The sequence below is a fragment of the Leucoraja erinacea genome, unplaced genomic scaffold (genome assembly GCF_028641065.1).
Source record: "Leucoraja erinacea ecotype New England unplaced genomic scaffold, Leri_hhj_1 Leri_551S, whole genome shotgun sequence".
Lineage (NCBI taxonomy): Eukaryota > Metazoa > Chordata > Chondrichthyes > Rajiformes > Rajidae > Leucoraja > Leucoraja erinaceus.
The window spans coordinates 73,243-98,615 of record NW_026576456.1 but is presented as its reverse complement, the minus strand read 5'-3'; the positions used below and the strand labels follow the sequence as shown (position 1 = coordinate 98,615).

The 25,373-nt window shown below is 49.1% G+C and overlaps 1 protein-coding gene across 1 annotated transcript in view; it reads right to left on the bottom strand.

The window, feature by feature from the left end:
* Nucleotides 1-1,007: 1,007 nt before the first annotated feature.
* Nucleotides 1,008-25,373, bottom strand: part of LOC129694138 (NACHT, LRR and PYD domains-containing protein 3-like) — a 44,496-nt gene continuing 20,130 nt past the window's right edge. The window contains exons 5-12 of the mRNA XM_055630854.1: nucleotides 17,332-17,498; nucleotides 7,854-8,025; nucleotides 7,688-7,753; nucleotides 5,483-5,490; nucleotides 2,830-4,556; nucleotides 2,346-2,432; nucleotides 2,025-2,192; nucleotides 1,008-1,877 (exon numbers count right to left, since the gene is read on the bottom strand). Coding sequence (XP_055486829.1) covers nucleotides 1,790-1,877; nucleotides 2,025-2,192; nucleotides 2,346-2,432; nucleotides 2,830-4,556; nucleotides 5,483-5,490; nucleotides 7,688-7,753; nucleotides 7,854-8,025; nucleotides 17,332-17,498 — 2,483 coding nt within the window. The 3' untranslated portion in view covers nucleotides 1,008-1,789. The remainder of the gene's footprint in view (nucleotides 1,878-2,024; nucleotides 2,193-2,345; nucleotides 2,433-2,829; nucleotides 4,557-5,482; nucleotides 5,491-7,687; nucleotides 7,754-7,853; nucleotides 8,026-17,331; nucleotides 17,499-25,373) is intronic.

The following is a 25,373-nucleotide window of genomic DNA, read 5'->3' as shown; positions in this document are numbered from 1 at the left end:
CCATCTCTCTCCCGCTCTCTCCCTCTCCTCTCCCCCTCCATAATCTCCCTCTTCTTATCTCCCCTCCCCCCTCTCCCCCCTCACCCCCTCTTCTCCTCTTCCCCCCCTCTCCTCCTTCCTCCTCCCCTCTCTCCCTCCACTCTTCCCCTCTTTCCCCCTCTCTCCCTCCCCTCCCTCTCCTCCCTCTCTCCCCCCTCTCCTCCCCTCTCCTCCCTCATTCTCTCTCTCTCCTTTCTCCCCCCCTCTCTCTCTCCTCCCTCTCCTCACCCCCTCTCCCCTCCTCTCTTCTCTCCTCCTTCCCCTCCCTCTCTCACTCTCTTCTTCCCTCTCCTCTCCCTCCCCTCTCCTCCTCTCTCCTCTCCCCTCCATCCTCCCCCCTTCCACTATCCTCCTCTCTCTCTCCCCCCCTATCCTCTCTCTCCCCCTCTCCCCCTCTCTCTCTCTTTCTCTTTTTCTCTATCTCTCTCTTTCTCTTTCTCTCTCTTTCTCTCTCTCTCTCTCTCTCTCTCTCCTTTCCTCTCTCTCTTTCTCTCTCTCTCCCTCTCTCTCCCTCTCCCTCCCCTCCTCCCTCTCTCTCTCTCCCTTTCCCCCTCTCCCCTTCTCTCTCCTCCTCCCCCCCTCCTCTCCCTCCCTCTCTCTCTCTCCCTCCCTTACCCTCCTTCTCCCTCTCCCTACCCCCCCCTCCCCTCCCCTCTCCTCTCTCTTCTCTCCCTCTCTCCTCCATCTCTCTCCCACCTCTCTCCCCTCCCCCTTCCTCATCTCCCCTCTTTACCCTTTCTCTCTCTCTAACCTTCTCTCCTCTCCTCCCCCCCTCTCTCCACCCCCCTCTCCCTCTCCCTGCAAACCCTCCCCCCCCCTCCCTCTCTGCCCTCCCCCCTCTCTCCCCCTCTCTCTCCCGCCCGCCCTTCTCTCCCCCCTCTTAACCCCCCCCTCTCTCTCTCCCCCTTTGGTCAGACTATGTTAAAGACCCAACTATGGATAAACATAATGAGATATTAATATTGAAATTTAAACTGAATAGAACTTTATCTGAAAGAGTTATTAGATTATTTCAAATTACAAAACAAGAAAATGTTGAATTCGGTGATAAACCACATAAACTGCTGACACGACAAATGAAAAAACGCGAAAAAGATCATATAATTTCAAAAATTTGGTCAGATAAAGGGGAATTGATAACTGTACACAAAGATATTAACAAAAGATTCGCTCAATTTGATCAAAATGTATATACATCTAAAACATCAACAGACAATATCAAACTCGCAAATTTCTTGGAAAACTGCAAAAAAGAAAATTACCAGATAAAAATTTATAAAGAGTTCTTTAACAAGAATTAACAGAATTATGAACTAACAGAATTATGAATCGAACCCTATATCACACACACACACACACACAAACTGTCCCCACGCAACATTGATTAAACTGCGAGTTGGGTTGGGTCAGGTAGGTTCCGGTTACTGAAATGGACAAAAACAATGCCCACGTTCCGCTCCGTTGCATACTACACGTCAGCCCATTGCATTTCGCAGGAGCGGCCTGTCTTGCTCCGCTATAGGATCTTTGGTTTGAACAATGCTGCTGATGTCACCATCAATCCGCAGCAGGAGCGGAGCCGCTGAGGATGACGTCACATCTGGGATCCTGCAGGTCCAGCTGCAATTCCCCTGTCCCCCACTTTGGGCAGCACCGATTAAAGGGGAGGGCGGCCATTTAAAGGGGATAGCAGGGAATCAGCCAACAATATTCCGGTCCCCAGGGAGGTAACGTTTACACCCAGAGATGTTCACACGGTCACTCTCAGTCCGGGTCTGGGTTCCTGCAGCGACCTCAGTTCCTTCTTCCCGGTCGGACTGAACTTATTCTCCTCCAGCCTGAAACAAGTCCAGGAATAAAGAGGAAATAAACAGATGAAACAACAGTGTCAATAGCTGGGACTGGGGTTAATATTTCAGCAACATTTACAGAACAAAATCACACGAGATCCCCTGATATTTAATCACATTAACACAAACACTCACCAGATGTGCTGTAGACTGGAGAGGGTCAGTATGAGGCGGCGGAGAGCGGGGACACATCGGTCTGTGAGGGAGTTGCTGCTCAGCACCAGCTCCCTCAGTGAGTGGTTTGTACAGAGAGCGGAGACGAGATCCTCGGCTCCAGAATCTGTGAGACCGACACGTTCCAGCCTGGAGATGAGAGAGAGAGGGTGAAGGACACAGAGAGGCAGGAGACGGTGCAAATCCCCAGTGTTTATCAGTGACACAATTACCGATCATATTAATGTTCAGTGTCGGACACCCAGTGAGTGTAAACACAATCTCTCACAGTCTGGGACTTACTCCAGTGACTGCATTTTACAGTACGGGTTCCTCAGAGCCGCAGACACCAGTTTCACTCCGGAATGTCCCAGGTCGTTGTTTCCCAATCTAAACACAAAACATTCAGAGTAAGAAACAAACTGATACAAACCCCGGGGCTGAGATAACTTCTCCCAAACGGATATTTCTGGAAGCACCTCAGCAAATTATTGAATACATCTCCGTGGTTGTGGAGTTTCGCCATTTATTCTCTTTCCCCGTTAACCGGGAAATGTTCCCGTGCAGAGAACGGCTGCAACACGCGTGACCTTGGGGAGGGTGGACAGAGTCGACCACCGGTGACCCGAGGGAGGTGGGGAGGGGGAGGAGCGGATCCGACCACCGCCAACTCGGAGGAGGGTAAAATAGGAGGTGCAGTGTCGGCCCCATTGAAGGGGTGCTAGAAGGAAGAACAAAATAGCGAAACAATTTTTCAGTTCAGTGTTAGCATCAAACGGACAGTTACCCCAAGTACTGACACTTGTGCAGAGCCGGTTCCAGCCGCTGGAGACCTTCATACTGAATGCGGCAGTTCAACAGATCGAGGTGTTTGATTGTATCACAGGGCCTGATGACATGAGACAGGACTGCACAGTCAATCGGGGTCAGTCCCAGGTTGCTGAATGAAAGCGTTTCCACAGATCCCAGTGTCTGCTGAGCCAGTGCAGGATTCTGAGACTCAAACAGGTAGTGCAGTGCGTTCAGGAGCCTCCTTTTACCATACACACTGCCTGCATTTCTAACCTGACATTTAACCTCCTCCTTCACCCAGTCAATCACTCGGCAGGTTGTTTCATTAGGAAATGGACCCAGAAACTCTTCCAGGACCCGAGCTGACCGTGGGGAGGAGAGACCAGCGACAAAACGGAGAAATACTTCAAATCGCCCGTCTGTCGTGCTGTGGGCTTCAGACAGGAGTTTCAGGATATTCCCGGGATCTACAGTCAGGAATTGTGCGAGTGCGGCTACAAACTCTTGGATGGTGAGGTGCGGGAAGGTGTACACCACACTCCGGGCTGAATCCTCTCTCTCCAAAAGTTCCATCAGGAACCCGGACAGGAACTGGGAAGGCTGCAGATTGTATTTGATCAAATCTCCATCTGTGAACACAATGTTCTTCTCGGACACTCCAGTGAAGGCCATCTGACCAACCCTCAGTAACACCTCACGGAGGTTCTCAATCTCACGGCCGTGGTTTTTCAGGATGTTGTAAATAAAGTAGCAATATAGTTGGGTGATGGTCTTGGGAACTCGCTGCAGGTCCCGCTGTGTTTGTGTGAAGAAGGGGCCCAGTGTCAGGCCGAGGATCCAGCAGTAGGAGGGGTTGTAGCTCATGGTGTACAGGATCTCGTTCTCCTTCACGTGTTTGAAAACAGCTGCTGCCACCGTCTGATCTTCAAAATACCTGGTGAAATATTCCTTCCGTTCCTCACCAACAAATCCCAGGATTTCAGCCGAGACACTGATCTTGGCCTCTTCCAGCAAATGTAACGCAGTGGGGCGGGTGGTCACTAGCACTGAACACCCTGGGAGCAGCTTGTGCTGGATTAAACTGTACACAATGTCAGACACTTCACACCACCACTCGGGATCTGGGCACTGGTGCTTAGGTTCTGTATCTCTCTGACTGTCAGCAAAATCGATTCTGCCCTTGAATTCATCCAAACCGTCGAATATAAACAGCAATCCCTCTGGGTTCTTCCAGACCTCTCCCAGGATATTCTTAAAGTAAGGATACTGTTCCAGAATCAGTTCCCTCAGGTTTACTCTGCAGTTAATAGTGTTTAAATCCCGGAATTTGAAACTGAAGACAAATGGGAAGTGTTCGTATATTTTCCCAGTGGCCCAGTCATGAACAATCTTTTGCACCATTGTTGTTTTTCCGATCCCTGGGACTCCGGCTACTGATGCTGAATTCCCAGATCGGGATTTACATCGGGAAAAGCTGCTCTGGAACAATTGATCAGTCCTGATTTTTTCCAGTTCTCTCCGGAGACATTTCTTTCTCCACTCTTCATGGTCCCGACCTCTTGCCAGCAGCTCATGTTCCACCAGTGAACGATCTCGAACAGTGGAGATGATTGTGAGCTCAGCGTATCGATCAAGCAACCGGAAAACCTTAACCTTTTCCTTCATCAGGATGGTGTTCACGCTCAGTGTTTCAGTCTGTGTTCGCAGAGTCTCCTTGTGTTTCTAGAAAAAAATGCCCTTAAGAACATTGAGTTCAATGGAGGTGTTTGGTCAAGTTCACAAGAGGAGGTAAGCACCTGAGAAAGGGGAGAGATTGAGGGACATGAACAGCACCTTTGTGTTCCCCCGACGGATGTTCAAACGCTTTGAACATAGACTTTGTGTTTCAGTCTGTGCTCGCAGAGCTCAGCAAGCCATCCCTTGTGTTTGAGGGGGAACATCTTGCACGGGGAAAAAAAGGCAGATAATGGACCACAATGTTAGGTGGTTCAACTCAAAACTCAACATTCATGATTACAGGAATGAGTTCAATGCCCTTCAATTAAATTGATGGTGAGCCACGGCTGGGAAAATCAGCAGCCAAGCAGATTGTGATATTAACTGCGCTGTGAAAGTGAGCCCGCTCCCCGGACAGTTCACTGATTCCTGCATGTCCTCAAGTTGATTCTCCCATGACAAACACAGCTTGCATTTATTTTGTGTTCGAACACAGACTTTGAGAAACCCAGTTGATCTGCTGGGCACAGACAGGGTAAAGGGCATGGGGTGTTCTGTCAGCGGCACATCTGGAGGGAAATACCCAGCAGCTCAGGCAGCACATGTGGGGAGGGGGGAATCAGCGTGGGAGGAAGGAAGTGGGCAGGGAGGAGGAGCAGAAGGGGAGGGAGAGAGAGAGAGAGGGAGGACAGAGGGAGAGGGAAAGTGTGCAGGGGTGGAAGGGCGAGGGGGGGGGGGGGGGGGTGTACGGGAGGGCAATGGGATTTGGAGGGGAGAAACAAAGAGAGGGGTGGGGGAGGAGATTGGGAGTTGGGGAAGGGGAGAGCGAGCGAGTGGGAGAACGAGGGGGGAAATCGAAGGGAAAAGGTGATGCTGATTATTGAAACGTATTGCGATCAATGTTGAGTCCAGAAGGCTGTCACGCATTGTACGCATTGTACTGGGAGATGAGTTACTAGACTTTGATTCACGCACGGTTTGTGTGGTGGACCAAAGACAGAGGGGACAGAGAGGGACTGGGATGAATGGAAGTGACAGTCAATTGTTCAGAGTCATCGGTGAAAACTGCAAGTAACTTCAACTAGAAAGACATTTCGTTTCCCTGCATGGTTGGAATCAAAGTGGGGAAAGGACAGGTGGTCATGGGGAAGTGACATTAGACATTGAATGGCTACTGGAGATGGAAGAGCAGACCAGGGAGTCATGGAGGAAGCAATGCATTAGACATACAGGTGGAGGTAGGGATGTTGTATCTAGGGGTGGGTCCTCATTGTGAGACAATTGTTGACAATTGTGAAAAATCATCAATTGAGCAAGACGGATCGTGGGGTAGACAATGAAGACCAGGGAAACACTGTTTTTGCCCGGTCCAGGAGCAGGGGCGTGGGAAACAGATAAGATCTATTCAGATTTCTGTCCACTGTGTGTGGGGGGGATCCCGCGGTTAAACATGACAGACATTACAGATCTCCAGGGATGGTCTAAGAATTCAGAGTGTCTTGAACAGCCAGGAGTGTGTGGGGTTACATAGTATGTAAGGGCCCATCAAGGAGTGTGTGGGGTTACACAGCGTGTCAGGGCCCATCCAGGAGTGTGTGGGGTTACACAGTGTGTCAGGGCCCATCCAGGAGTGTGTGGGGTTACACAGTGTGTCAGGGCCCATCCAGGAGTGTGTGGGGTTACACAGTGTGTCAGGGCCCATCCAGGAGTGTGTGGGGTTACAGTGTGTAAGGGCCCATCCAGCAGTGTGTGGGGTTACACAGTATGTAAGGGCCCATCCAGCAGTGTGTGGGGTTACACAGTGTGTAAGGGCCCATCCAGGAGTGTGTGGGGTTACACAGTGTGTCAGGGCCCATCCAGGAGTGTGTGGGGTTACACAGTGTGTCAGGACTCTATCCAGGAGTGTGTGGGGTTACACAGTGTGTCAGGGCTCATCCAGGAGTGTGTGGGGTTACACAGTGTGTCAGGGACCCATCCAGGAGTGTGTGGGGTTACACAGTGTGTCAGGGACCATCCAGGAGTGTGTGGGGTTACACAGTGTGTCAGGGCCCATCCAGGAGTGTGTGGGGTTACACAGTGTGTCATCCAGGAGTGTGTGGGGTTACACAGTGTGTCAGGGCCCATCCAGGAGTGTGTGGGGTTACACAGTGTGTCAGGGCCCATCCAGGAGTGTGTGGGGTTACACAGTGTGTCAGGGCCCATCAAGGAGTGTGTGGGGTTACACAGTGTGCCAGGACCCTATCCAGGAGTGTGTGGGGTTACACAGTGTGCCAGGGCCCATCCAGGAGTGTGTGGGGTTACACAGTGTGCCAGGACTCTGCCAGGAGTGTGTGGGGTTACACAGTGTGTCAGGGCCCATCCAGGAGTGTGTGGGGTTACACAGTGTGTCAGGACTCTGCCAGGAGTGTGTGGGGTTACACAGTGTGTCAGGACCCATCCAGGAGTGTGTGGGGTTACACAGTGTGTCAGGACCCATCCAGCAGTGTGTGGGGTTACACAGTGTGTCAGGGCCCATCCAGCAGTGTGTGGGGTTACACAGTGTGTAAGGACCCATCCAGGAATGTGTGGGGTTACACAGTGTGTCAGGACCCTGCCAGGAGTGTGTGGGGCATCACTGCGCTCTCATTCTCCCCCGGGTATCCATTGGATTTCTCAGATCGCTCTCACAACCTGACACATTGCAAAACGTTGTACAATTAACGGGGTAGAAATAATGCAGTGTAATGGTTCCAGCGTTTGTAAGAGATCGAATGATCTGGGAACTACTATCGACCTCTTTGGTTACCCTCGGACTATCCTTGATCGGACTTTCCTCGTTTTACCTTTGCATAAATGGTATCTCCTTATGTATCAGTACACTGCAAATGGCCCGAATACAATCATGTATTGTCTTTCTGCTGACTAGGCAGAATGCAACAAAAGATTTCCCTGTACTTCGGTTCAAGTGACAATACACTAAACTAAGTGAAATTAAACATGATTGTATTGACGAAGGAGCAATCCATAGTGAATTCCCGTGTCCCAATAATTCTTCAACCTTTGATCTTCTGATTTCCGATTCTGCAAAGGTCTGAACAGTTCAATATTACATCAATTCTAACAAGTCATTGGTGTGAACTGTATATTTCAACACTCACCTTCCATATGAGAGGGCAATTCAGATAAACCTCTGATGATGTTCATGTATTCTTGTGGATCAGGACCTGTTGAAACCAACGAGCATTCAGTAAACCAGACTTGAATAACATTGTTTACTCCAGTGTTTCAATGTGATATTCAGTTCAGTGTGTTGATTTACCGTACCAAGTTCCTGGATTTCTTCCAGTATTTTTTCCAGCTTTGGTAATTCATTCTGCATTTTCACAAAGGATTCCCACATAACCCGCTGGGCACGGCTGCCCTTCTCCATCACCAGACTGAGGAAGAGTGTGGAACTATCTCTGCGGTTTCCCTTTACCACAAGCTCAGCGACACTCTGTGAAGAACAACAATGAATATATGGAGAAGTGACTGAGACAATGCTAATGGGGAGGAATTAGCTGTTCAGTGATTGAATATTCCGGTGGTTTTGAGCATAATGACAGGCATTGATTTGCCTCTTCATACACCCATGACACTGTGCTGCCAAACTGTGTTACTCCCAGAGTCCTGACTGTGTGAAACTTGCTTCACACCTGGCAGTGTCCGAGAACACAGCAGAGTACAGCACGGGAACAGGCCATTCAGGCCAATGATGGCTGTGTTGAAATTGATGCGAAATTAATCTAATTCACTTTGTCCTCACATGGACTGTATCCCACTTGGAATGGACGTGCCCAGTCCAACCTGCATTTTTTCTGGCTCTGCATTTTAAAACAGTTATGATTTTTGATATGTTTAAGAAGGAACTGCAGATGTTGGAACATCGAAGGTGAACAAAAATGCTGGAGAAACTCAGCGGGTGAGGAAGCATCAATGGAGCGAAGGAAATAGATGACGTTTCGGGTCGAGACCCTTCTTCAGACTGATAGGTGGGGAGGGTGGGAAGCAGAAAGGAAGAGGCGGAGACAGTGGGCTATGGGAGAGCTGGGAAGGGGAGGGAGAAGAAGGAGAAAGCAAAGACTACCTGAAATTGTAGAAGTCAATGTTCCTACCGCTGGGCGTAAACTATCCAAGCGAAATATGAGGTGCTGCTCCTCAAATTTATGGTGGGCCTTACTCTGGCCATGGAGGAGGCCCAGGCCAAAAAGGTAGGGTTTGGAATGGGAGAGGCAGTTGAAGTGCTGAGTCACTGGGAGATCAGGTTGGTTATTGCGAACCGAGCTGAGGTGTTGGGCGAAGCGATCACCAAGCCTACGCTTGGTCTCACTGATGTAGAGCAGCTGACACTTAGAACAGCGGATGCAATAGATGTTGTCGGAGGTGCAGGTGAACCTGTAAAGACTGCTTGGGTTCTTGAATGGAGTCATGGGGGGAGGCAAAGTGACAAGTGTAGCATTTCCTGCGGTTGCAAGGGAAAGTACCAGGGGAGGGGGTGGTTTGGATGGGAAGGGACAAACTGACCAGGGAGTTACGGAGGGAGCAATCTCTGCGGAAAAGCGAAAGGGGAAGAGATGGGTAAATGTGGCCAGTGGTGGGATCCCGTTGGAGGTGGCGAAAAGGTCAGAGGATTATTTGTTTCACGTCACGGCTGGTAGGGTGGACGGTGATAACAAAGTGGTCATTGGCCTTATTACGATTTGGGGGGGGGGGGAGATGGGGAGTGAGAGCAGTTACGGAGTATAGAAGAGACCATGGTGAGAGCCTCATCTGTAGTAGAAGAGGGGAACCCCCGTTCCCTGAACAATGAGGACGTCTCCGATGCCCTGGTTTGGAACACCTCATCCCGGGTGCAGATGAGGTGTAGACGGAGGAATTGGGAGTAGGGGATAGAGTCCTTAAAGGAAGCAGAGTGGGAAGAAGTGTAGTCCAGATAGCCATGGGAGTCAGTGGGCTTGTAGTAGATGTCGGTCAGTAGTCTGTCACCTGCGATGGAGATAGAGGTCTAGAAACGGTAGGGAGATGTTGGAAATGGTCCAGGTGAATTTGAATGCCGATGGAAGTTAGTGGTGAAATGGATGGAGTCAGTGAGTTGTGCATCGGTGCAGGAGGTAGCACCAATGCAGTCGTCAATGTAGCGGAGGTAGTTCGGGGATAGGGCCACGGTACGCCTCGTACAAGGATTGTTCGACGTACCCTACAAAGAGGCAGCATAGCTGGGGCCCATGCGCGTGCCCATAGCTACGCCTTGGATTTGGAGAAAATAGGAGTCAAAGGAAAAGTTGTTGATGGTAAGGACCAGGTCCGCTAGGCAGAGAAGAGTATCAGTGGACAGGGATTGGTTGGTTCTGTGGTCGGGGAAGAAACGGAGGGCTTTGAGACTCTCCTGGTGGGGGATGGAGGTGTAGAGTGACTGGACATCCATGGCGAAGATGAGGGAATGGGCCTGGAAAACAGAAGTCGTGGAGGAGATGAAGAGCGTGTGAGGTGTCTTGGACATAGGTAGGGAGGGATTTAACCAGGGGGGATAAGATGGAGTCACAGTGTGTGGAAATAAGTTCAGTTGGGGAGAAGGTAAAATCGGGCCGTGAGGGTCTGGGGAACAATGATGTTGGAGGCTTGGGAGGGCAGGGAGCCGGAAGTGATGAAGTCAGTGATAGTGTTTGAGATAATGGCCTGGTGCTCGTCTGTGGGGTCATGGGCCAAGGGTTTTTCATCTACATGCTTTCCCTCGCTGAGCCGCTTTCACTCATTGACCAGATAAACGCTTTATCTCTACGCCTACCCCAGTTTTACCGAAAGACACCCAGCACTTGCACATTCCCTGCAGCTCATCTCCTCCTTTAACTGTACATTCATAGAAACATAGAAAATAGGTGCAGGAGTAGGCCATTCGGCCCTTCGAGCCTGCACCGCCATTCAATATGATCATGGCTGATCATCCAACAGTATCCTGGACCTGCCTTCTCTCCATACCTCCCGATCCCTTTAGCCACAAGGGCCACATCTAACTCCCTCTTAAATATAGCCAATGAACTGGCCTCAACTACATTCTGTGGCAGAGAATTCCAGAGATTCACCACTCTCTGTGTCCTCATCTCGGTCCTAAAAGATTTCCCCTTTATCCTTAAACTGTGACCCCCTGTTCTGGACTTCCACAATACCGGGAACAATCTTCCTGCATCTAGCCTGTCCAACCCCTTAAGAATTTTGCAAGTTTCTATAAGATCCCCCCTCAATCTTCTAAATTCTAGCGAGTACAAACCGAGTCTATCCAGTCTTTCTTCATATGAAAGTCCTGACATCCCAGGAATCAGTCCGGTGAACCTTCTCTGTACTCCCTCTATGGCAAGAATGTCTTTCCTCAGATTAGGAGACCAAAACTGTATGCAATACTCCAGGTGTGGTCTCACCAAGACCCTGTACAACTGCAGTAGAACCTCCCTGCTCCTATACTCAAATCCTTTTGCTATGAATGCTAACATACCATTCGCCTTCTTCACTGCCTGCTGCACCTGCATGCCTACTTTTAATGACTGTGTACCATGCCACCCAGGTCTCGTTGCATCTCCCCGTTTCCTAATCGGCCGCCATTCAGATAATAGTCCACTGTTTTTACCACCAAAGTGGATAACCTCACATTTATCCACATTATACTGCATCTGTCATGCATTTGCCCACTCACCCAGCCTATCCAAGTCACCTTGCAGCCTCCTAGCATCCTCCACACAGCTAACACTGCCCCCCAGCTTCGTGTCATCCGCAAATTTGGAGATGTTGCATTCAATTCCCTCGTCCAAATCATTAACATATATTGTAAATAGCTGGGGTCCCAGCACTGAGCCTTGCGGTACCCCACTAGTCACTGCCTCCAATTGCGAAAAGGACCTGTTTACTCCTACTCTTTGCTTCCTGTCTGCCAGCCAGTTCTCTATCCACATCAACTGAACCCCCAATACCGTGTGCTTTAAGTTTGTATACTAATCTCTTATGTGGGACCTTGGCGAAAGCCTACTGAAAGTCCAGATATAACACATCCACTTATCCACTCTACTAGTTACATCCTCGAAAAATTCTACAAGATTCGTCAGACATGATTTACCTTTCATAAATCCATGCTGACTTTGTCCAATGATTTCACCACTTTCCAAATGTGCTGCTATCCCATCTTTAATAAATGATTCTAGCAGTTTCCCCACTACCAACATTAGACTAACTGGTCTGTAATTCCCCGTTTTCTCTCTCCCTCCCTACTCAAGAATCTAAAGAGTTTAGAAAAATTATCACTAATGCATCCACTATTTCTGGGGCTACTTCCTTAAGTACTCTGGGATGTAGCCTATCTGGCCCTGGGGGTTTATCGGCCTTTAATCCAATCAATTTACCTAACACCACTTCCCGGCTAACCTGGATTTCACTCAGTTCCTCCATCTCATTTGACCCCCGGTCCCCTGCTATTTCCGGCAGATTATTTATGTCTTCCTTAGTGAAGACAGAACCAAAGTAGTTATTCAATTGGTCTCCCATGTCCTTGTTCCCCATGATCAATTCACCTGTTTCTGACTGCAAGGGACCTACATTTGTTTTAACTAATCTTTTTCTCTTCACATATCTATAAAAGCTTTTGCAGTCAGTTTATGTTCCCTGCCAGTTTTCTTTCATAATCTATATTCCCTTTCCTAATTAAGCCCTTTGTCCTCCTCTGCTGGACTCTGAATTTCTCCCAGTCCTCTGGCAGGCTGCTTTTTCTGGCTAATTTGTACGCTTCATCTTTTGTTTTGATACTATCCCTGATTTCCCTTGTTATCCACGGATGCACTACCTTCCCAGATTTATTTTTTTGCCAAACTGGGATGAACAATCGTTGTAGTTCATCCATGCAGTCTTTAAATGCCTTCCATTGCATATCCGCCGTCAACCCATTAAGAATCAATTGACCCGACCTACCGGACACCGCCACCGGAACCGACCTACCCGGCATCACCGCCGGACCGGGGCTCCCCCAACATGGCCGCCCCCCCGCCGACTATCCACCCACCGGGACCTCCCACGCAGCGCCCGCGGATCCCGACTCAACTGCCACTGGACTCCGACCATCGGGTCCACTGACCCGCTACACTGGACTCCGACCATCGGGTCCGGTGACCCGCGCCACTGGACTCCGACCATCGGTTCCGCTGACCCGCGCCACTCCACCCCCCCCCTCCAGCAACCCACAGCCGTCGCCTTACCTGGAGCCTGGACTCTGCACTGGGCCTGGAGCCTCCACGCTGCTCACTCCCACTCTCCTGGGCTTAACTCCACTGGGTCCTAATGCCCGTCTGCCCAGCCTTGCTAACCTCAGTGGCTGTTCCACTGACTCACCCCCATCCCCCTCCAACCATGTCACCCCCGCTCTTCCCCACCCACATTACAGCCCTCTCACCCCCCCCCCCCCCCACCACCCCTCCAACCCACAGCCCCCCCCCCCCCCCCCCCCTATACATCGCCCCGTCCCCAGTTCACCCACCTGCCTTCCTCTGGCCCCAACTCCCATCCCTGCCGGGTGTTCACCCCCCCCCCCGGCCCCCCCCTCCCCCACACCGACTCAGCAGAGGTCTTACCTTTGTCCCCCTCCGTCCCCTTCTCAATGAGTTCCGCGCCGACCATGACTTGGAGCGCTTCTACCGTCGCCTCCGCCTCACAGCGTACTTCCATGGGAAGGAGTCCTCGCCCCCCAATGATGACCCTTTTTCTCGTCTCCAACACACCCCCTCCTCGTGGAACCCCCCTCGTAACTTCCCGGCTCTGGAACTCTTTATCCAGAACTGCCGCCGCGACGTCAACCACCTCAACTTCTCCACTCCCCCGTCTCACTCCAATCTCTCCCCCCCTGAACGCACTGCCATTGAATCACTCCGCAAAAACCCAGATTGGGTCATCAAACCAGCCGACAAGGGAGGTGCCGTGGTAGTCTGGCGCGTCGATCTCTACAAAGCTGAGGCCACGCGCCAACTCTTGGACACCTCCTCCTACTTACCCTTGGACCATGACCCCACTGACGAGCACCAGGCCACCATATCTAGCACCATCACCGACTTCATCAATTTCCACGCCCTGCCCGACCAAGCTTCCAACCTCATCGTTCCCCAGCCCCGCATGGCCCGTTTTTACCTTCTCCCCAAAATCCACAAACCCGGCTCTCCCAGCAGACCCATTGTCTCTGCGTGTTCATGCCCCACCGAACTCATCTCCACATACCTTGACTCCATACTATCCCCCTTGGTCAAATCCCTTCCCACCTATGTTCGAGACACCTCAGACCCTCTCCGCCGCCTCCGCACATTCCACTCTCTAGGCCCTCACCCCCTCATCTTCACCATAGGTGTCCAGTCACTCTACACCTCCATCCCCCACCAGGATGGCCTCCAAGCCCTCAGGTTCTTCCTCGACCAGAGGAGCAACCTATACCCAGCCACTGACACTCTCCTCCGCCTAGCGGAGTTGGTCATCACCCTCAACAACTTTACGTTTGACTCCTCCCATTTCCTCCAAACACAAGGTGCAGCTATGGGCACATGCATGGGCCCCAGCTACGCTTGCCTCTTTGTCGGGTACGTTGAACAATCCTTGTTCAATATGTACCAAGGCGTCATCCCCGACCTCTACCTCCGTTACATTGACAACTGCTTTGGGGCCACCTCCTGCACCCACACACAACTGACTGACTTCATCCACTTCACCACTAACTTCCATCCGGCACTCCAATACACCTGGACCATTTCCGACACTTCCCTACTATTCCTTGACCTCACCATCTCCATCGCAGGGGACAGACTTCTGACCGACATACACTACAAACCAACTGACTCACATGGCTATCTGGACTACACGTCTTCCCACCCTGCCCCCTGTAAAGACTCCATCCCCTACTCCCAATTCCTCCACCTACGCCGCATCTGTTCACAGGATGAGACGTTCCACACCAGGGCATCGGAAATGTCCTCGTTCTTCAGGGAACGGGGATTCCCCTCCACCACCATAGATGAGGCTCGCACCAGGGTCTCATCCATACCCCGCAACACTGCTCTCTCTCCCCATCCCCGCACTCGCAACAAGGGCAGAGTCCCCCTAGTCCTCACCGTTCACCCCACCAGCCGGCAAATACAACACATAATCCTCCGCCATTTCCGCCACCTCCAATGTGACCCCACCACTCGCCACATCTTCCCATCTCCCCCTATGTCTGCCTTCCGCAAAGACCGCTCCCTCCGCAACTCCCTTGTTAATTCTTCCCTTCCCTCCCGTACCACCTTCTCCCCGGGCACTTTCTGTTACAACCGCAAGAAATGCAACATCTGTCCCTTCACCTCCCCCCTCGACTCCATTCAAGGACCCAAGCAGTCGTTCCAGGTGCGACAAAGGTTCACCTGTATCTCCTCCAACCTCATCTACTGCATCCGCTGCTCTAGATGTCAGCTGATTTACATCGGGGAGACTAAGCGGAGGTTGGGCGATCGTTTCGCCGAACACCTTCGCTCAGTCCGCAACAAAACCTACCTGAACTCCCGGTGGCTCAGCACTTCAACTCCCCCTCCCATTCCCAATCCAACCTCATAGTCCTGGGTCTCCTCCATTGCCAGAGTGAGCAACACCGGAAATTGGAGGAACAGCACCTCATATTCCGCCTGGGTTGCTTGCGTCCGGATGGCATGAACGTTGAATTCTCCCAATTTTGCTAGCCCTTGCTGTCTCCTCCCCTTCCTTAACCCTTGAGCTGTCTCGTCCCATCCCCCCCCCCCCCCCCCCTCGAGCTCCTCCTCCTCCCTTTTTCCTTCCTTCTCCCCCCCACCCCCCATCAGTCTGAAGAAGGGTTTCGGCCCGAAACGTCACCTATTTCCTTCGCTCCATATGCTGCTGCACCCGCTGAGTTTCTCCAACATTTTTGTGTACCTTCGATCTTCCAGCATCTGCAGTTCCTTCTTGAACAAGAATCAATTGCCAGTCTACCTTGGCCAATACACGTCTCATACCCTCAAAGTTACCTTTCTTTAAGGTCAGGACCCTTGTTTCTGAATTGACAATGTCAATCTCCATCCTAATGAAGAACTCAACCATATTATGGTCACTCTTGCACAAGGGGCCACGCAAAACAAGACTGCTAACTAACCCTACCTCATTAATACCCAATCTAGAATAGCCTGCTCTCTCGTTGGTTCCTCTACATGTTGGTTTAGAAAACTATCCTGCATACATTCCAAGAAATCCTCTTCCTCAGCACCCTTGCCAATTTGATTCCCATTATAACTGTTTTACCTTTGTTGCATGCATTTCTAATTTCCTGTTTGATGCCATCCCCAACTGCGCTACTGCTGTTAGGTGGCCTGTACACAACTCCCACTAGCGTTTTCTGCCCCTTAGTGTTTCGCAGCTCTACCCATATCGATTCCACATCCTCCAAGCTAATGTCCTTCCTTTCTATTGCGTTAATCTGCTCTCTAACCAGCAACGCTACCCCACCTCCTTTCCCTTTCTGTCTATCCCTCCTGAATATTGAATATCCCTGGATGTTCAGCTCCCAGCCTTGTTCACCCTGGAGCCATGTCTCCGTGATCCCAACAATATCATAGTCATTAATAGCTATCTGCACATTCAACTAATCCACCTTATTACGAATGCTCCTTGCATTGAGGCACAAAGCCTCCAGGCTTGTTTTTATAACACTCTTACCCCTTATACAATTATGTTGAAAAGTGGCCCTTTTTGATTTTTGCCCTGGATTTGTCTGCCTGCCACTTTAAATTTCATCTTGCTACCTATTGCTTCTACCCTCACTTTACACCCCTCTGTCTCTACACTCACACATTTAAGAAACCCTTTCCCTTTAACTCCATCCTCAACGATCCCATTCGACACCCCGCCCCCCCTTATTCAGTTTAAAACCACCCGTGTAGCAGTGACAAACCTGCCTGCCAGAATGCTGGATGGTCCCCCACCTGTTAAGATGCAATCCGTCCCTTTTGTACAGTTCCCCCTTCTCAGCTTCTCTTCCCACAAATGCCCAAATAACCCATCTACTGAATATTTACATCACATTATGTTTATTTTGTACATTTTAGCAAATGTACTTTTGGTTATTTTATTTGTCAATTGAATGATAAGCAAACAGTTTTGGAGTAGTTCAGTTCACGTCTTGGACTAATTCAACAGGTCAGACAGCATCTCCGAAAACAGTTGTTTAAGAAGGAACTGCAGATGCTGGAAAATCGATGGAAGACAACAATGCTGGAGAAACTCAGTGGGTGAGGCAGCATCTATGGAGCGAAGGAAATAGGCGACGTTTCTTGTCGAGACCCTTCCTCAGACTCTCCAAAAACAGAGCTCTTTTGTGCAGCACATTGTGTGTTTTTTTGTAAACCAGCATCTGCAGTTCCTTGTGCTCATGCTTAAGACCCTATGTGGTTTCATGTACTGAACTAAATGTGACGAATGAGACTGATACTGCTCCCTGATTGCTGTGCTAAGTGATGCGTGTGTGGGAAGAGCAGCTGGATCAGAATGGAACATTCCCAGCAATCCCCAGCTCCCAGGTTTTATTCCTGCTTTCAGGTCTACATGATGAGAGGCAAAATGATAGGAGTCTCCATTACATTGTTCAACCCATGCAGTGCAAGGTGAGTGAGACTGACTTTGGTCACTCTTCCTCCACCCCCCCCCCACCCCCCCCCCCCGAATGGCATCATTTCTGTGACAGGAAACAGGTTACCTTGATCCTCCCACTTACCCCGTGTTCTTGTTCACTGAAATTTCCCTGTCGTGTCATCATGAAGCCGAGACTTTCAACCCTTTCTTCAATCGCCTGTTTCAGTCTCTCCCGATAGAATTTTGTCAGTTGGAACAATTGGTAGTCGCTCCACTGTGTCAGGAGCTCAGATAATGTAGGCGTTAGATCTGTGTATTCAAAGAGAGAAACTTAACACCATCTGAATCAGTCCCCTTGGCTCCCGCTACAACAGCAACCCTCATCCTGTCCCCTAATTAGAATGATCAAAACTGAATATCAGAATAAGAAAATGTGCTGGAGAAACTCAGTGGGTCAAGCATCATTTCTGGAGAATATGGATAGGTGACGTTTCAAGTCTGGACCTTTTTTCAGGCTGATTGTGGTGGAGGTGAGTGGGGAGAAATGTGGACACGAGGAGGGACAGGTCAAAGCCTGGTAAGTAAGGTGGATACAGGTGAGGGGAGTTTTTGATAGGCTGATAATTGGAGAAAAACCAGAGATGAAAAGACAGGTGTGAAATAAAAGGAAATAAGAGTTTCAAATGGTGAAGCGAGATGAATTAATGTATGTGGAAAGGGAGAGGGGAGAAATCTGCACGTGGAGTAAAAATGGTTAACAACCGGAAAAAGCGTAAGTGTTCGGCAAAACAGTCACCGAGTCGATGCTTTGTCTCGCCAATTGCCCACCATTGTAACTCTCTTCCCATTCCCATAGTAACCTCTCTGTCCTTGGACACATGCTAACATAGAAACATAGAAAATAGGTGCAGGAGTAGGCCATTTGGCCCTTCGAGCCTGCACCGCCATTCAATATGATCATGGCTGATCATCCAACTCAGTATCCTGTTCCTGCCTTCTCTCCGTACCCCCTGATCCCTTTAGCCACAAGGGCCACATCTAACTCCCTCTTAAATATAGCCAATGCACTGGCCTCAACTATCTTCTGCGGCAGAGAATTCCAGAGATTCACCACTCTCTGTGTGAAAAAAGTTTTCCTCATCTCGGTCCTAAAAGATTTCCCCCTTATCCTTAAACTATGACCCCTTGTTCTGGACTTCCCCAACATTGGGAACAATCTTCCTGCATCTAGCCTGTCCAACCCCTTAAGAATTTTGTAAGTTTCTATAAGATCCCCCCTTAATCTTCTAAATTCTAGCGGGTACAAACCGAGTCTATCCAGTCTTTCTTCATATGAAAGTCCTGACATCCCAGGAATCAGTCTGGTGAACCTTCTCTGTACTTCCTCTATGGCAAGAATGTCTTTCCTCAGATTAGGAGACCAAAACTGTACTCAATACTCCAGGTGTGGTCTCACCAAGACCCTGTACAACTGCAGTAGAACCTCCCTGCTCCTATAATCAAATCCTTTTGCTGACGGGAGGAACAGCACCTCAAATTCCACTTGGGTAGCCTACAATCCAATGGTATAAACATTGAATTCTCCAATTTTATGTAATAATCCAAATCACACACCTGCCTTATTTCCTCCCACTCTCCCCACTGTCTAGCGCCGATTTCTCCCCTCCCCATTTCCTGCCTCCTATATTCCTTTCTTTATTTTCACAATCTCCAACACTCAATCCTTCTGTCGAACACCTGGATTTTATATCTCTAGCCTTTTTTTAACCAGCTACCTATCAAAAAAACCTCCTCAATAATATCCATCTCACTTGCCAGGCTTTGTGGTGCCGCTCCTCTCTGCCAGCTTACAGTTGCCCCTACAATCAGCCTGAAGGATCGGGGAGGCTGAGGCAACGTGTGGGCAGGGGAGGGTTGGATAGCGTGTGACCCGGGGAGGATGAGACAGTGTGACCCAGGGAGTATGGGTCCCAGGGGGATGGGGCAGTGTGTGACCCAAGGAGCATGGGTCCCAGGGGGATAGGACAGTGTGTGACCCAGGGAGGGTGGGTCCCAGGGGGATAGGACAGTGTGTGACCCAGGGAGCATGGGTCCCAGGGGGATAGGACAGTGTGTGACCCAGGGAGGGTGGGTCCCAGGGGGATAGGACAGTGTGTGACCCAGGGAGCATGGGTCCCAGGGGGATAGGACAGTGTGTGACCCAGGGAGCATGGGTCCCAGGGGGATAGGACAGTGTGTGACCCAGGGAGTGTGGGTCCCAGGGGGAGTATGGGTCCCAGGGGGTGGGGGGGATAGGAGTGTGTGACCCAGGGAGCATGGGTCCCAGGGGGATAGGACAGTGTGTGACCCAGGGAGTATGGGTCCCAGGGGGATGGGGCAGTGTGTGACCCAAGGAGCATGGGTCCCAGGGGGATAGGACAGTGTGTGACCCAGGGAGGGTGGGCACTGGGGGAGTGTGATCATCTCCACAGACGGTGTTCAGACAGTGAACAAATCACAGCAAAAACACAGTAGACGAATGCACTGATGAAGAGGTGCAGATGCACTTATCACCTGAGGCAACACTGTCGTTGATGCCAGCTAATCTTCCTAGGATTATCTTCCACATACATGAACCACCCAGCTTACTCATGGATAATGGAAGTACCACGCCTTGCATTTGCTCTCCTTCAACCAAGTCTGTCCCACCCATCACCATCACTCCACTCTCTGTGGCCTCATGCTCCCTGGCTTCAATGATACTTTGTCATGTGTACCCAAGTTCAGTGACCATCCTCCTATACACCAGGATCAGGAGAGGGGTAGATACACTAACTATTATACATGATAGATTTTATTTAGAAGTCACGCAAGCGACTACGTGAAGACCGCCAGACTGCATGCGCGTGGCGCTAAGTCAGAGCACTTCCCGCACTGCTCTGCAAGGTAAATCAGTTTTCTTTGAGCTGTTTCTATAGCGGGCCCCCAAAAAAGTAGCCGCTCCACTGGAGCTAGCGTAGGGTATATTTTCGCCGCAGTCTCCAACGTGAGCAAGCAGCTGTAGTTATAGGGTTCATGCGGCTGTTTGCCGTAAGTCTGCACGGCAGGGGACGGCCAGTTCAGAGCCGACAGGCTCGTTTAAAGCTGGGTTTACGGCTGTAGCCATTATGTCTTCAGCAGACGGCCCTAAATATAGAGGCTGCCAACATCACAGCCAGAGTTACAAATTCAGGAGCTTAGTCATAAATTGCAGGACTGTTGCTGCAGGAAATTTCCAGCAGCAGGTAAGTTCAGCCTTCTGTAGCACCATACAAATTTAACTGAGTTGCTGCTACAGCTAGGTTATAGCACACGTAGTGTATTCTTTTAATTGGACGGCTATAATACAGTTGGCATTTATAACAGTTGCCACAGGGTCACGTTTGTGACTATCATAGCCGATAGCATTCTATGAGCTGCAATTCCACACAGATCTATCTGTGATCAGGATCAAAGCAAGGTCTGGTGCTGTGAACCCAGGTCTCAGGCATCAGCTCTACCAGATGCACCATTGTGCTGGTATCTTTTGGTTTATAATATCAGGTTTTATTCTTGGCAATATCATAAATATGTATTATCATGCCAATTTAGTTTATGTTTTAAAAGAGATAAATTACAAGGAACATTTTTTATTATCACTTACACGATTAAAAGGTGTAGTGGAATTGGACCTGCCATGGCAGTCCAGAGCCCCTGGCTTGGGAAGACTCGTTTCAGCTGGGCCTATCAGTCACCTGTGGGAGCTACACCTGGTGGCATCATGGTAATTTCCGTTCATGTGAGGGGACTGTGGAAGATTACTTCCCAAAAGACGCCAACTTTATGCACATCAATAAAGTGATCAAATCTCTGATTTAATAGCAACAGGGTTCTTTCAGTCATGTAACGTCATTGCTTATGACAAACACCTGGCAGGGTTGCAGCATTTCTTCCACTCTGTCTGGCGTATAGGGGGCCAAAGGCGCTCCAGTCCTTCCCTGTAATACTCCGTTGGAGCAGAAGGGAACAGGACTCTGAGTCACTAGCTCATGCAGCCTGTTTGGTAAATGATGATATCAACAGAGCATCAATCTGCACAGCTAGTCCCGGTTCGGCTGCTGAAGGGAGCAGCCCGACAACCCCAAGTTGGAACAAGATCAGCCAAGTCCTGGGATATCTATGTCAGCCAGCAGCTCCTGGTTCAGGGTTGCAAATGTTCTTCCCACAAAGGAACAAAATGGTGGAGATGGTGCTAAAGTATATGCACATATGCCAGAAACAACTCCTGGAATTATAACACAAGGAATGCTCCATCTTATGAAGGCATGTCAGGCAGCAGCTCCTGGTTCAGGGTTGCAAAACATCTTCACACTCAAATGAACTGAGTGGTGGAGATGGTGCTAAGTATATGCACATATGCCTGAAGCAACGCCTGGTTCAGGGTTGCAATTACCTCCCACTCGGTTGAACGTAGTGAGGAAATGGTGCTAAAGTATATGCACACATGCCTGAGGCAGCTCCTGGTTCAGGTTTGCATAAGTCCTCCCATTCGGATGTATGAAGTATGCAGATGGAGCCATATATATTATGCCCCGTAGGAAGCAGTTCAAGTCATAAGCCTGCAGCTGCCCTGGTTTCAAGGTTCGCATTTTCCTCCTACTCGAAAGACTATTGGAGATGGCATCGCATAATATGCTCGGTATTGTGGAAGCATGCACAGATAATTCGAGGCATACGGATATGGCAACACCTGGTTCGCAGTGCAACTTTTACACCCATTCTAAGAGAGTGTCAAAGGTCAGTACGGACTAACTCTAAACATGACCCGAACATGTCTATGTACCGGGATCCCATGCTTTAATGCATGATGTACGACAATCGCATGAGGGAAAGCGGTGTGCTTTTGCCTCTAAAATTGCTGCTCCGTCATGGAAGGACAAGCCAATACAAGAGGAGTTGGCCTGCGACATCACCTATCCACCAGAAATGACAAACATGATGGATAGGGTCTGCAAATGGACATTCGCTGAAGCTCCAACAAAGGTAAGCGACCGGGAGTTCGAGACGCTGGTAAGTAAAGTCTCGTTATTAACCTCCCTAAACTCCGAAATGGAGCAATCTGTCGCTGCAGCTTGGGTTTGCTCCCAGCATGGGTTGTCTAGTCATTTTACTGTCTCTGGGATAAGATCAGGTTGATGTAGAGACATTGGCAAAGTGCCTTACACAGTAGCGTCTGTAGGTTCCATAGAACATAGAAACATTGAAATTAGGTGCAGGAGTAGGCCATTCGGCCCTTCGAGCCTGCACCGCCATTCAATATGATCATGGTTGATCATCCAACTCAGTATCCCGTACCTGCCTTCTCTCCATACCCTCTGATCCCCTTGGCCACAAGGGCCACATCTAACTCCCTCTTAAATATAGCCAATGAACTGGTCTCAACTACCCTCTGTGGCAGAGAGTTCCAGAGATTCACCACTCTCTGTGTGAAAAAAGTTCTCCTCATCTCGGTTTTAAAGGATTTCCCCCTTATCCTTAAGCTGTGACCCCTTGTCCTGGACTTCCCCAACATCGGGAGCAATCTTCCTGCATCTAGCCTGTCCAACCCCTTAAGAATTTTGTAAGTTTCTATAAAATCCCCTCTCAATCTCCTAAATTCTATAGAGTATAAACCAAGTCTATCCAGTCTTTCTTCATAAGACAGTCCTGACATCCCAGGAATCAGTCTGGTGAACCGTCTCTGCACTCCCTCTATGGCAATAATGTCCTTCCTCAGATTTGGAGACCAAAACTGCACGCAATACTCCAGGTGTGGTCTCACCAAGACCCTGTACAACTGCAGTAGAACCTCCCTGCTCCTATACTAAAATTCTCTTGCTATGAAAGCCAACATACCATTTGCTTTCTTTACTGCCTGCTGCAGCTGCATGCCTACCTTCAATGACTGGTGTACCATGACACCCAGGTCTCGCTGCATCTCCCCCTTTCCCAATCGGCCACCATTTAGATAACAGTCTGCTTTCCCGTTTTTGCCAAGTAGGAGCAGTTTGGTCTACCATGATCCAGGGTAACCATCATGTAACTGGCTGGCTATACGAGTCATAGTGACCAGAGAAGCACTGCTTCATCTATATAATATTAAAAGAGTGTGTGCGTGTGCGTGTGTGTGTGTGTTTCTGCGCGACTGGTGGGTGCCAGCCTTTGATTCGTTGTTACGCCAACACCAGACCAGGAAACTGCTGATTATATTATCAGCGATATATATGAATAGCTAGATATGCAACTTCCGCGGGTAGCGGAGCCCCACAAAAATTCCGTCCGTAGGGTCTACGGAGGAACAGCAGTTCCAAGTACATTCAGTCTTCCGAGGAGGTGTGGTCTGACCAAGGACTAGAGGGGTACATTTTTCAAGATTACAGAAATATTGTGCAGGCCGAAACCATTAGGCTAATCGAATTGTGAGTTCACTTACCCAGTTTAAAATGGATGATTGGGTGTCTGCAATTTAACTAACTCAGTGAATTGATCTTGTAGTTGAATACTCTGTCATATCTATGCACATAAGCACAGTTCTGCTGTTTATAACTAAGCTAGTGGTGAAAGCCTATGCTGCCCTTCTCAGATTAAGGGCATTATGTCACCGAGTTTGGTGTATTATGCAAAATTGCGAATGATAAATCTTATGCATTGTCGGTAGATATTATTGGCAATATTACACTTAAGGCAACATGGAATTTAACAGTACCAGTTTGCCTATTCAGTCACGCCCTGGGAGACGGCTGAAGCAACCCTTATTTACTCCTTCACGTGTGACGGCTGGGACAGCCTGTCTTCTCGGCCAGCTAGCTCTGCACGATTGTATGAGAAGCTTGTGAACAACATGTGTGAGTCAATTCTATACGGAAGTAACAAGGTTGTGTGGCTTCCAGTTTTAAGCCTAGAGAAACTTTATGGGACAGCACAATTGATAGTTCCTGTGCTGCTTTATCATGTCTGCTATACCATAAGTGGGACAAATTATTAAATTCTTCACACACTATTCTCTAACATTATGCAGGGTGTCCTTTATTTTACCACCCTAATAGCCTACACTCATTGTAATGCGCGATGTATATTAGTATTTGTTGTGCAAATATTCATCAAAATCTTGTTAATAGGACCAGCATCTTAAAATGATTATGCTTTCAGCAGCTGATCTCAGCATTAAGAACACATCCTTGCTCAATCTCTGGCCTAGTCTCTTCGTCATACTGACATTAGGATAGCTTGTTATAGAAATAATTTCATAAGCAAATGAGCAGGATTATGTGCATTTGAGGTTGACAGCATGCCCACCACGGCAGAGATCAGGGATGTCTTATGCATACAAATGCACTCAGTTGCTAGTGCTTAGGATATCGAAGACAATTATTTTCTTTCAATACTCTTGAGATATTGCTGATGGCTCATTAGCAGCCAACACAATGGTTTTCACTTTCATCATGCAGCATGAGGTTTACATAATGCAGCTTAACAAATTACAAATTTGGTGGAATATGTCTGGATGTTTGCAGATAGAATTATGTCTATAAAACAGTCTATTGGGACAACAGGCCACTTGAGCAATGACCATGTATGCAAGTTAGCATTGTGATATTAATACCTCATGTTTTTCCTGCCATTAATGGTTTATATGTTTTAGTGTTTTCCCACACAGATTATGTCACAGTATGAAACCACAGAGCTTTGAAATCTTCACGTAGTCACTCACGTGACTGCGGAATAAAATAGAGAGATTAAACGAGAACTTACCAGTTTGACGTTTGATCTTTATTTTATGAGAAATTGCGATGAGGGATTACGTGCCCTCCACTCCCAACCCTATTATCATAAAGATCATTCAGTAGTTCTATCCTTCAGTCTCTGTATAGCTTAGGTCAGCAACTATTCTGTGGGTTCATACAGCTGCTTTGAAGATTGACATGCATGCGGTCTAGAGGGCTTCTTCACGTAATCCCTCATCGCAACTTCTCATAAAATAAAGATCAAACTTCAAACTGGTAAGTTCTCATTTAATCTCTCTATTAATGCACAAAGTCGTTTACCCACAGGACAATCAAGAAACAAATGACATGGGTTTCAGGTGGGGTCGGGGATTTTATGTAAAATCGGTACATGGATTGGATCGGCTCAGAGGGACATGGGCCT